Genomic DNA, 13,031 nt, shown 5'->3' with positions numbered 1-13,031 from the left:
GTTCGTTACCTAATTATACACATTGAAGTTTGAGGTTGTCTGGCAAAATGTGAGAAAGTTCAAGGCTATAAAGTAAAGTAAGGTTGCTACAGTTCAGTTTGAAACATAAATAACTGCACTCTCTAGCCATTGATTCAAACAATCAAATTTAGAACCATGAAAGCTTTATTTGTGTGTGGACAAACTTTTTTTTATTTACAGCTAAGCTTTACATCAGCGACATGTCTTGTATGCAGTCTTATATAAATCATTTCCACTGGGGAGTCACACATTCACTTCTTTTTCAGTTTATAAAAGCTCAATAATGTACGGTAAGATAAATATAAAGTTCATTGTTTAGGTAATTACAGATCAGTCTTACTGGATGGCAGATGATCATAGAAGTCCAATCAGAGCAAAGACTCTGTTGACCAATATAGAGTTAACCAGTCCAACAGCTGTGTATGTGACAAACTTGGATGGTACTTCTATTTCCTTCCTCCTCCTGGCATTTTTATCTGTTTTCGGAGCATTGTACCAAGAATATAACGCGTCCAAACTCAGTTTCTTCACTATCTGCCGAGTTCCCACCAGGGCAACAACTCCCACCAGGCTGCGTCCAGCCCCTCTGGCCACAGACAGCGCCGTTACTGTGGGTAGAGGAACAGGTAACGGCCCCCGGGGCTCAAAAGTGTCACCCAGCTGCACGTTGGCCCAGTATCCCACTGAGCAACCAGCGCACGCGCCGAGAATGGTGGTGGTGTCTCCTCGTGTGGTGGTGTAATGGTCCAGCTCTGGGTATGTGTAGCTCAGGAAGAGCAGCAGTGACAGAGCAATGATGGGGGACAGTGGGCTGGTCAGCTGGAAGCTGTCGAAGGATTCCCAGAAAGGGTAGGTGAGCAGAATCAGGACGGCAGTGATCAAAATGCCACAAACCACATCCTGAAAGCACAGCAATGGCAGCATTTAGTCAGCATGTCAGATGATGTAGTGTCATTAGGTTTGATTCTTAATAACTAAAATCAAGCAATTTCTGCAAATCTGAGATGTATGAGACTATGTTATTATTTGTGGCTATTAGCATAATTATTGTCCAAATCAAAGGTTTTGCATCGACGCCACCTTCTGACATTCACCAGTTGGCAGCTGAGTTGCATTGTTTGTAAAGACAAGAAAGAGTAAAAAAGATGCATCATTAATGATCCAGGCTTTTGTAATAAAGCAAATGATGGTTGTAGTTTTAGCAATGGCAGCGGAGGAAGTGAACAAAGCTGTTCAGTCGGTGTTAGACAGGCTTCCAAATATTGAACAGACTTTGCTGAATTAAATTTGTCATTTTTAAAGATCCTCCATTATATGAATATTTCCCTGTGGATTGTTGATTTTTCCTTTTTGTTGAAAGAAATATGTACCCCAATAAAGCACAACCTAATAAGACCAGTTGGTTAAGGATATTTCTGCTAAATCAGTAACATAGCTAAAATCCTGCATGTTTATATTTCTATAGCCTATATGTTAGACTATAGAAAAAAATAAAAAATGAATGGAAGTCAATACTAAGTTCCTGTGAAGATAGAAAGACATAGTGTGTGTGTGTGTGTGTGTATGGGGGTGTGTGTGTGTGGGGGTGTGTATGGGGGTGTGCGGGCGCGTGTGTGTGTGGTGACTGGCTCACCAGAACTGAGTGCATGCCAGTGTAGAGTCGGCTCAGAGACACCAGAGACGAGAGCGTCGCAGCGATCAGCAGGCCTGTCTGGAAGCAGAACTGACACAGAAACACACATTTACCACCAAGCATCACTTTGACACAATCACAAGTTAATTCTAAGGAAAAATGACACACTTTCCCCCAGATATTCATGTTTTCATCAAATCTTTGCATATTCCCATGTAACTCCTCTCTGCGTCAGCCTGCCTGACAACACCTCACTGCTCCTTTATCTTGCTAGTGTTTCTCTCTTCCTGCTCCCTAGACTCCCCCCCACACACACACTTTTACCTATGGTGGCAGCTTTTATCCCCCATTCCCATTTAAATAACAGTGAGAAGAGAAGCCTCCTGTATTCATCCACCTCCGCGCCTTTTTTTAGTCTTTTCCTGTCCTTTGCAGCTGGAAGCCTATTCAGTGGTAGTTCATAAAGAGGGAGGGGTTTTATTTCTGAATGGCCACAAAGGATGCCAGGGACAGGAGGGGCGGGGGGTTCGGGAGTCAGTCTGTGATTGACTGTCGTGACCTCCGACCTGCTTCGGGAAAAGGCTGAGTTGCCCCGAGGACTTGAGCACCAGCCTGCTTCTCATCTATATCTGTGCGTGCTCTTCTCTGTCAGGGGATTCCTGGAGGAATTTTAGGGCACAGTTAAGCGCTCTACTGTACTTTGGTGTCTCAGTTGTTGGTCCAATTTCTCTGACCCTCTGAGCAGAGATCAAGTGGAAATGATGCGACCACAAATCAGTCTGACAGCTCCACAGCCCGCTTAAAACCTTCCGGCTAAGGCGATTTCTGGTTTGTCCTGGTCTTCACGACAATACAGAGCTTGATTAAGACAGCTAATGATTGGCTCCTTGAGTGTTTTATTGACTTGGCAGTTGAGATGGAGAGATAAAAAGAGGAAGAGTGAAGAGGAGGGAGGCGGAGAAGTGGTCTGACAGTCATTGACTCATTGCAGTCTATCAGAGGATGAAGCAGCAGCTCAATGGGTGTGGCTGATATGTGACTGATGGTGACGGCTGCTCCTGCCTTTCACGGCCTATTGTCCAGCAGGCAGGACAGCATGTGATGGACAGCAGGACCACTCCCTTCATTTCAATCTGTTACCCCGTGGCTCAAAGTAATGCAAGTCTGGAAGGATGCTGATTTAACACTATTCCCTGCCTCGTTGATTATAGAAGGTGATTCAGTGGCAGCCATAATAATGGTAATGACACGACAAACATTTAAAGTAAGGACCTTATATAAATTAAGCTGATTTAAATACAGTTTGCAATGTATGCAACTTTGTAACTAGTTACATTTACTCAACTGCTTTGACTTGAGGAATGTTTTTATGAACTATTGCTACTCTTAGTTGAGTAAAATTTCAGAATACTCTGTGCAACTTCAGTGAAGAAAGAACAACCATATTTTAACCAAAAATATATGAGACAGAGTCACACACTTGAGTCTTGTTTTTATACCACCTTTTTTGTTCTAATGTTGTTTTCTAGCTGCTGAGCATGTTGTGGCATTTGGAGTTTTATAAGATACATTAAACACTATAAATTGTCACTGTAAGTACATTATCCTGTATACGCATTACCTACTGTAAGTAATAACGTCATGTTAGTTATGTGCATTTTAATATTGATAAAAGAGGATTTTTAAAAAGTGTTTCTTCTGCTTCAGTGTGTAATTTTGCATTTATTTGTTGTAATTCTTTCTATTTTGGTCTATAAGATGTCAAAACTTAAACATAACTTCAGAAAATGATTTGTTTGATGACATTATGCTAAAATATAAAACTAGATCTTATGATTAGTTACTCAGTACTTGAGTTGCCTTTTTACCAAATACTTTTCCAAGTAATTTCTTGGAAAACCACATTTTTACTTTTACTTGTGTAAAAAGTGGTTGTTCACAATGAGAAACATAACATTGTCATACAAAGATTGACCCGTCAGGCCATAATGGTAGGAAATAAATTTTTAGGAATTGATGCGAGATCTTCAAACTAAGTACATGGTGGTGGTAGTATTATGCTGTGGGCTGTTTTTCTGTCTGTGTAATGTTGCATTGTGCATAGTTGATATAATCATAAGGCTTCACTTCAAATCCACAGATTAATACATTTTGAAAAAATTAGATCTTATATGTGGACGATGCTTCCACACATTCACCAAAACTTGTCTTATAAATGAAAAAGCCCCAGAAAGGCTTTCCCAAAACCCTTACTGTAAATATATAAACAAAACCTGGGGACTATGCCTAGAAAAAAGTGGGTTTTGAGTCATGCAACCAAATGGCGTTTAAAAACTTATTCTATGAAATGTGGTCAAATATTCAGCAGATTAATGCCAGAGACCTGCTTGATACAGCTGGTGTCATAAGTTGCTGTGATGTATTATCCAAATTTGAGCAAGCAGATGCCTTTTGGTGACCAGCAGATCCTGAAGACCAGAGACAATGGATCGGTGGCCTAACTGGAGACAACGCATACAAAAGATACTTCAGCAGAGTTTCTGTCATCCATACTCTCATCCTAACAAGCCCCACCATCCAGTAGTATCTGTTTTTGTTGAACAATTTGCAGAAATGAACTGCCAGTTATGCAAAAATTATCTTTCTCCTGACTATTTTAGTTAGGGAGTTGTTGTGTTTTTCTTCGTTTGGTTTAATAATTTTTTAATAGGTACATTTAGGTTAATATTAAGATAGGCGCCTTCTGTTTGCTACTTTCAGTACTACCTTCACTCTGAAGCTTTACCTAGCTCCTCTTTTGTTGTGAAATCTCATGTCAACAAAACCATTTTAAATAAATCCCAGCAGGCACAAACTGTGTGTGGTGCCTGCTTGAGCTCTGAGGAGGATGGATCCTTTGTTTTACAATCTGCCTGCTCTTAGGTTATAACAGTGATGATGGCTACTAAATGTGTGCGATCAAAGTGCAGCTTACTGAGAGACTCTTAACTAAATGTTGGTGCCGTGTCTGCAAACATTTAAGTCAGTGCAACTGAAATAGATCCAAGATTAATGTAACTTGTGCACCCATTGTTTTTGTTTTTACAACACATTGAACACATGTTGTTTTGAATTGGGTTTCAAAACAACAATTCAAATAAGTTCTTAAAAGCCCAAAATGAAAGACTAATGCACATAATGAGTGTATGTGAACTTCTCAAAGGAGCTGTGAAAGACTCTAATGGAAGCTGATAAAGCCATTCTGAATTGTGTGGTTTTAGAAACACTTTAACACTTTGACTGCTTTTTATTAACAGTGACGTAGAGAAGATGCTCGTAATAGGCACTTCTTAGTCATACAGACTCATCCAAAGTCAATTATGTTCATTTCAATTCAGTCATAGTAATAAAACAGTTCAATCAAGTTCAGTTTATTACCCTGATGGTGAAATGTTTTCTAAGAAAACCCAGCCGACAGCATAGAGTCACTGAATTTGCAGCCATCCTCCTCCTGAACCAATGTTTTTACAACACATTGTAACGGTGCAATAGACTTCTTCAAACCGTTTGTCTCCAGGTGTTTGTCACCCCATTACCACAACTGCACAGCTTGAGAACTGTTTCCTTTCTTACTTCAAAATAAAAGCCTATTGCAGCTATAAAAGTCACATGCCGACTGCAGCTGGATAGCACTCTGTGAGACAGACTCCACTTTGACAACAGATGTTGGATAGAATTTGCTATTTTGAAAGTGAGCTTGATCATATTTTATAATAAAGTCTTTCTGGCAACTTTAATATGAATTAGTTTGTATTTCAACGAAAAGTAAAATCAACTATAAAAAGACATAAATTGCTTTTATTTTATTATTTAATCTGGCTGTCAATAGTGTGCAGTCGCACTCTATTATATCCACTATATTTGTTATCCAATTAACCTGTGGACGTAATGTGGATTTTTGACATATGAACGAAGCCCAAACCAAAGTACTAATCAATGATGTTTCACTGCAGACAAACACGTACGCTCACCTGTACTCTGGAGGGAGCACTCAGTAAAAGTGTGAAGGAGATGGCAGTGGCGGCCATCGCGTGGGTGGACGGCAGTCCGTACTCCGCGTCCACGCGCGTCTCAAGCTTGACCACAGGCGGTGAGGGCGGGCGAGGAAGCTTCAGTAGGTCCTTCATCACCTGGCCAACGTACATCACCAACTGGAGCAGAGATATATATATTTTTAAGGTGTTTTTATTAATGCTTAATGGCAGCAGTTCACGTCCATTGAAGCTTTCAACACCCAAAAGATGTTGGTATATTATAAGGTATATTATGATACTTGTTACCAACCAATAACTTGCACATTTTAGTTACTTATACCTCCATATTTCTTTGACAATTAACCTTTCTGGCTAGTGGCCATAAAGGAGTAAAAAGAAGCAGAAAGCGGAAATGAAGGAAGAAAGATTTTTGAAAAAGTAAAAATCCTGATGACCATTTGCTTTGAAACTAACCTCCAGTTCTCATAAATATCTAATCAACATCCCGACTCAAGGATTAAGCTGCACAAAAGTGCAGATCCCACACAGTATAAAGTGCCGATGCTGCAAATGTGCAGTAACTAAATCTATTATAAGAAACAGAGTTGAAGACAGGAGACTTTGCTGACACACCGTTTTGAGCATCTTTGGGTGAGACTATGCTCTTCATCTGACAAAAGACCAGAGCAAGGTGAATTCACGTGTGGGTGGATGTGGGTGTACGTCTCTGCATCTGCGCCCAGCCAAATCTGCTGCATATTCTCTTTCATGAGAATATGCCACTGGATAGGCAGGCCCGCTCTGGCTCCAGGTTTATTTAAAGCCAGGCCTTGTATATTTAATGAATGGCTGTCTTATTGAGGAGCAGGAAGGCAGCGAGTACAGAGGGAGCAGGATAGTAATGTATGTGTTTAAGGAGAAGAACAGAGAGGTTGTTATTACAATCCCATTTGACACAGCAATCAGTGAGATTTTGTTACCATGGCAAAGGAGACATTAAAGTACCTCGACTGATCCACTGTTTCTGCTCATGTGGAGACACAATGAGCTTTTTAGGACTTGAGGCAGACACCGAACAGGAGGAAGGCAGGCTGCAGAGATTCGTTCTGTTTTAGCCACAAGGGCATTACTGAGGGTAAGCGATGATGATAGGAAACGAAACCTGAAAAATAGCACACTTCAGCTTGACTCCTCACATAAATACTAGATGGGACTGCAGCCAGATTTATTTTTTTCACAAACCAATCTCCTTCTTTTATAGCTATAAAAAATCTTGTCATGCAGGGTCAGTGCTAGAAATTGAAGACAGTAGAGGGGATAACATTTTGACCATTGGAGTTTACAGTTATGATATAGCCCAAGTCAGCTAAAAAATAAATGATCACAAAAACTAACAATGGAAAATCAGAGTCTGAGTTTTACAGTTTCCATAAACTGCTAAACAAAATTGCCTGTGTTGGATCTTATGAAGAGGAGTTTCAGGAAGGAAACTCTGTCATGGACAGCATAAAGCGCGTTGGAGTCCTCTGACTTAATAAGGTGCTACCTTATTAAGCAGGTAGCAAATGCAGGATAATTTACCATTTACCATGTAAAATTGCTCAGATTAAAGCCCAAAATGTAAACAAAAGTAAAAACATTTCTGAGACTGAGTGTCTTCTCCATTTGTTTTCATGTATGAAATGAAAAAGTAATATGCTTTTCCTCTCTCCTTCCAGTCTGTTACTGTGTAGTGGTATGTGTAAGCAGTGTGTGGCAACAATAAAGATTCAAAATGACTTTACCCTCAAATTTGATGGTGACAGTTGTTGTTACAACACCAGTCTAAACTTATGACACTCTAGCTAACACCTACAAATCTTTGAAGGAACTGCAATGACCATAAATTTGCAGTAAAATCACAACACTGACAATCTAACTGAAACTAAAGGGGAAAAAAATTATGTTGCACTTTTATTCACTGCAGCCTTGTTATGTACAGATGCTGTTTTCCATTTTTTGTTGCCCTTGGGTCATTTCTGAATATAAAATGTCCTATTACCATATTCATCTGTACTTTACATGCACAACTCCTAACAGAAAACAGACAATAAACAAGGGACGGACAATGGCAAGCCCATTCAGCACACACATTGCCACTGTGTATTCATACGATAATCCATACGACAGTATGTCTCTGTCCTCACACACTGAATCTGGCGGCCAGCTCGAGTAAGAGCATGATGCGACACCCTTATCTTCTACACAAACATCACATTGAGCTGCCTCATTGATGGCTCTGTGACATTCACATCAAAAGGCCTGACCCCACAGACAGACTCCGCACATTAAGGGAAGAGTTAAAGACTGTCTGACTTTGTGAATAAGTATATTGATCGAGCCGAGAGCAGATTCAGACTTTGATCTTTCCGCGTTTGGATAGGACTGGCGGGTGTGTATATTTTGAGACGGTGGGGGGGTGAACAGGTCATTATTTGTAAGGCTGGAGACACGCTATGTGTGATGGGTGTTTTTTTCTTCCACAGTGACATGAGACATGACTACGGTTTTTCTCAGTTGCTTTTGTGCATTTCTCCAATAATCCTTGACATTTGGAAAGCAATAAGTGCATTTCTTTTAACAATTGGTACGAAAAGCAAAACACTATGGATTACTCCAGAATCCATGGTGAAACTGGATTTTACTCCAGAAAACACGCTTTCTTTCTCAAAGTTCTGAGTTTGTCTCTTAAAAGTCCGACCAAGTCATTGTGATATAGAAAGAAAAAGACAGCACTGCAAAGCACAAAGAAAAAACATAAAAGTAGAAACAGGAGCAAAAGACAATCTGCTTAAAGAAAATTTTACCTGGAGTGCTGCAGGAAATACAGCGAAGTTTTCCGACATTTTCTGACTGTTATGGTAAAATCAAAGTTATGCCAGCAAGTTTATTATAACTTGTGTTTTACCATAACTTCTGACCGTTGTGGCTTTTTATTTTTGTTGGCCCTTCTGGGCCACTGTATAAATAAATACACTACCTAGAAATCATATTTATAAAATCCCTCAGATTTGCTTAGAACTGTTTTTTTTTTTAAATACACCAAAATCCTGGATTAATGTTAGCTTTTCTTAATATATCTGGCCTCTAGTGTCACTACCTGCAAGCATACTTTGAAATATTCCCTCTGGCAGAGTATTTGCATGATTTCCATTGCATTATGCTAAAGTATTGCAAAACTACAATGCAATTCTTGACTATATAGTTTCTCATGACTACTGTTTTCTAAGTCAACCAAAGTCGACCTGTGATGAAAACCAAGAAAGAACATTAAAGGACAGTAGTGAAATGTGTGTGTGTGTGTGTGTTTGTGTCTGTAGCTCAGCTTTAACCTTAGATAACTCCAACATCACAATGGCAAGGCGCTGTAGCGAGTGAGAGGTGCAGGGTGATGAGCCCCCAGGGCAGACAGAGCAAATGGCTGGTCCAGAGAGAGAAAGCTCAAACGCTGATGAGGCCAATAAAACGTTCTACAGAGTGAGGCTGGTAATGCCTAACTAGAGGGAGGGCAATGAGTGTGTTTAGCAGGCGACAGAGAGATTGCAAGTATATATGTGTGTTGGAGTTTATGTGTGTTTGAAATGGAGTTCACACGGGGCCGTGGTGCACCAGAAGAATGGTCTCTCTTCCTCCTGGGGGGCCAAACAAGGGGTTCAGACACAGGGCACCCACCAAACGCTTGAGGCAGGGACATGAAGGGCACAAAAACACGCTGCCCATCACACACATTGAGGGAGTGAGGCAGTATGACTGCCTGTGTGTCACTGAAAATGTCATGAAGGTTTCATTTGACATGTTTCCAAGGTCTCCTGTCATACAGGGCAGGACACTGTCTCAATAAACATCTAAAAGAGAGAGCCAAGCGGTCTTTTGGCACTGATGTGTCCTCATATGTGTCGTCTTGCTATGTCAGGGGCCCTGGGCTAGCTGGCCCTTGTGTCCCTGCCTACTGGCCTGGGGATATATGGCCTTGGTGGTGTCAGAGACAGGTCACTGGAAGGAGGTCAAACGATGAAAGGAGGTTTAAAGGTGAAGAGAAGGAGACAGAGCAACACGAGTAGAAAGGCAGCATTGTAAAGGAGGAGAACATCATCCTGATGGTTTGTGTTTGTGCCTGCTAAGGTTATCTCACAGATACACACGGCCAGAGGTGATCTCTCTTTGGCTGAAACTTACGGTCCACATGTTGACAAGGCGGCGGCAGAGGAATGGGTCCAGATTCCAGTGTATGCAGGGCAAGCAGGTGATGTAAAACACTTCATGACCTAGAGCAGCCGAGAACAGGAAGAGGAAGTGGAGGAGCCGGTTTCTTACCTCATACTGAGGCTTTTTGCAGTCCTACACAGAGGAAACACACCTTTAGGTTTGGGTTGTTACCACTATTAGGTAGTTGAGGTTTAGAAATCACTGACTTCCAGTTCATAATGTTTCTGTGAAGAAGGAAATTTTACTGTTTTGATCCCAGTTTAATGCTTTAGATTGATAAAAACATTTTAACAAAGATAACCCAAGTAACCTTCCAGAGTTTTAAAATGATGATTTAATTTGTTACCATCTCTTTGGAAGAATTATGGAATTAGATTTCACTCCAGAATTTGACTTTTCAAAACCTTCCTTTTGTTTCTTTCAAAGGGAGACTTCCTGCTCCCAGATCATCACATTGCTACCACCATGTTTGACTGTTGATGTTCTTTTTTTACTGAACTTCTGCATTAGTTTTATGCCAAATGTATCAGAATATTTTTCCAGTACTCTTGGGGATCATTAAGATGTGTTTTGACAAATGTGCGATGTTACCTTTTGAAAACTGTTTTTTTATTATTATTATTTAATCTGGCTGTCAATGTCTATTATGTTGGTGTGTCTGTTAAAGAAAAGCAAAAATGTACCAGATTTATCAACCAAAACCAGCACTCAATAGTTGCAACAATGCTACATGATCTGACTCCAAGAAAAATTGCCTAATAAAAACGGCTATTTTCCTGTATGTAATTCTTACACAACTTCAATCTCCAAATTCTGCCCTATACACAAATTCTCCTTGCTGTGCACTGCCAGTCAGCTGGTTGAGAGACAATTACCATACTTTTCTCTCAAAAGAAAGACAATTTTGGGCGGAAGGAATATTTCTGTTTTGAAAATAAAGGACAATCATCAGCTGTGTTTTCCGAACAGAAAAGTCACCTGTTATAACACTTCTACGAGTACGGCAGAGAAGCTATGTCATTTTGATTGGGTCTATGTAGCCCAATCAAAATCACATTTTATGCAAGTTTTACACACCATTATGTACCAGTATAACAATGTGCTATATGCTTAGCCGCATAAGAAATATATTGTTTTAAATAATAATGTTAATACAGTGATTTTGTAAATGTGTACAATATTTGTTACACCAGGAGAAACTCAAACTTGGCCCTGCCTACACAGACTGACATAAAACATAATAGAACTCTGCAGCTAAAGCCAGCAGAGGAATCATTGGAATAAGATTAGATCCATTAATCCAATTGTGCAACCAGCCCACGGTCTGGTGGCTACACCCTTTTCCTTTTTCCTCATTTTGTACATACACCACAGAAATTAATTTACTATGGTATTTAATTCAACAATTCATTCAAATGACTTCAATTTGTATCACATTAATGGTTATTATAATTGGTTGTGTGGATTGCCCAACAGAGTATCGATTAAAAAAACACAACTATCATCAAATTTGTGTTTTCTTATTTTCATTCAGTTCATCTGAACATTATTGGAACCATAATTGGTGTTGCTTAGTAAGTACAGTTTTAAAATCTCATTAACTCATTCTACTTAAGTGTCTACTCAGAAATCCTCAGAAAATCTGCCCAAGTAAAATCTATACACCTAATACTTGAGTTCTATTGACTCAATTCTAAATGTTTGCTTAATACATCTAATATAGACCATATAGCCTTTTATATGAAAGTAAAAAGTATAAACATCCCGTACACAACTTGCCTTGCTGCGCAGGAGGAGCAAACACCTGACAAACAAGAAAAGCCAGTCAAACTTTGGCTTGCAAAACCTGACTCTTTGTTTAAGCATGTGCTCTCCGGTTGGTTTATTCTTTTTTTTTATCCTAATGTACCTGATGCAGGATCTACGTGTAAACAAACTCAAGTTCTCTTCTTTTCTAATGAAACACATATTAGCAGAGACATCTAATGACCTTGTATTCATAGTTTGAGTTGCTGTCCTGCCGGTCCCAGCTTCCCTGCAGCTGCCCACGTGGTTTCTCCTGGGCGATAGGGGCTCCGTTCGCAGATCGGCTCCTGCCGGGGCCCGGATTCGACCCTTCGACTAGGTACAGCCCGCATCTTCTCTGGAACCGGGCCACAAGCTCCGGATCCTGGAGGTAGGCCATCAGCTCCTGCATGTCAGGTGAGAAGGCAGGAAGTGTCGGTGAGCGATGCGGGTAATCTACCTTACGTAGAGGAGATCACGGAGAATGAGAGCGAACATCCCGGGTAGGTGCGGCTGCTGTGTCACAGGTGAGCTCAGCGGGGGCGGGGCCACAACAGGGATCAACCAGTAGCTGTGAGTAGGTAGTGGTGATTATGTGACCTTTATACCAGGCTGGTTCAGGTGATGTCATAAACTGTATATATAGCAAGTGGAAAGTATTTATAGCCTAATATTGCTGCAGGGATTCGTGGGAATTCGTAAACATACGCCAATGACTGATAGTTTTGCTGCAAATTCTTAATTGGATTTAGGTCTGAACTCTGACTATTCTACTATATAACATAAAGATGCTTTACTCTTAAGCTCCCCCATTGTAGCTGTGATTGTTTGTTTTGGGTTGTAATGCAGGAATGTGTTCTGTCAACCCAGTCTCAAGTTTGTTTTATTTTTTATTTTATTTTATTTCCCATCCATCCATAACTAACTTCCCTGTCCTGTTTAGTGTTGTTGGAAGCTGAAACTTCACCCCAGTCTCACGTCTTTCTCTGCCTCTGTTTTTTCTTTTCCCATGCTCTTATCCAGCTGCCTGCAGAATTAAACCTTCCCAACTGCATGATGCTCCCACCACCATGTTTCACAGACAGTATAAAGTGCTCAAAGTGATGAGAAGTATTTTTCCAACACAGACAGTGTTAGCCAAAAGGTTTGAATTCTACATTTATAGAGAGCACTCAAATTTATCTGGCTTAAACTTTAATGGAACTTCCTTTGGCTTACTTTCAGCATTGCTACCTTCGTGCCACACGTCCAGAAAAGGACAGATTTATTGCATGTATAACTCACAGTTGTCCTTAGGACAGATGCAGTGGATCTGAGCAACTCTTCCAACGTCA

At 40.4% G+C, this 13,031-nt stretch overlaps 1 protein-coding gene across 3 annotated transcripts; it reads right to left on the bottom strand.

The window, feature by feature from the left end:
• Nucleotides 1–142: 142 nt before the first annotated feature.
• sgpp2 (sphingosine-1-phosphate phosphatase 2) lies at nt 143–12,861 on the bottom strand. 3 transcript variants are annotated; one of them, XM_032590499.1, is made up of 5 exons: nt 11,903–12,861; nt 9,883–10,044; nt 5,665–5,844; nt 1,655–1,744; nt 143–921 (listed from the first exon to the last, which is right to left on the bottom strand). In XM_032590499.1, exons 1-5 carry the CDS (start codon nt 12,107–12,109, stop codon nt 376–378), a joined length of 1,185 nt encoding a protein of 394 aa, XP_032446390.1. In that variant the 5' UTR covers nt 12,110–12,861; the 3' UTR covers nt 143–375. The 3 variants fall into 3 exon arrangements, with proteins under 3 accessions (XP_032446390.1, XP_032446392.1, XP_032446393.1); XM_032590501.1 differs by having other exon boundaries at nt 10,021–10,044; nt 11,903–12,221; XM_032590502.1 differs by having other exon boundaries at nt 5,665–5,823; nt 10,021–10,044; nt 11,903–12,221.
• Between the last annotated feature and the right edge of the window lie 170 nt (nt 12,862–13,031).

This window comes from Xiphophorus hellerii, chromosome 18 (genome assembly GCF_003331165.1).
Source record: "Xiphophorus hellerii strain 12219 chromosome 18, Xiphophorus_hellerii-4.1, whole genome shotgun sequence".
Lineage (NCBI taxonomy): Eukaryota > Metazoa > Chordata > Actinopteri > Cyprinodontiformes > Poeciliidae > Xiphophorus > Xiphophorus hellerii.
This window is presented reverse-complemented; position numbering and strand designations above follow the sequence as displayed.

What these genes read in the sequence shown, in the direction of transcription:
- sgpp2 (XM_032590499.1), bottom strand. Translation starts at nt 12,109, where the DNA reads ATGCAGGAGCTGATGGCCTACCTCCAGGATCCGGAGCTTGTGGCCCGG. An exon ending in GCCTTGTCAACATGTGGACC is followed by an intron (nt 5,845 to 9,882) that starts GTAAGTTTCAGC and finishes TCTCTGCTCCAG; the next exon opens with TTGGTGATGTACGTTGGCCA. An exon ending in GTGCTCCCTCCAGAGTACAG is followed by an intron (nt 1,745 to 5,664) that starts GTGAGCGTACGT and finishes TTTCTGTGTCAG; the next exon opens with TTCTGCTTCCAGACAGGCCT.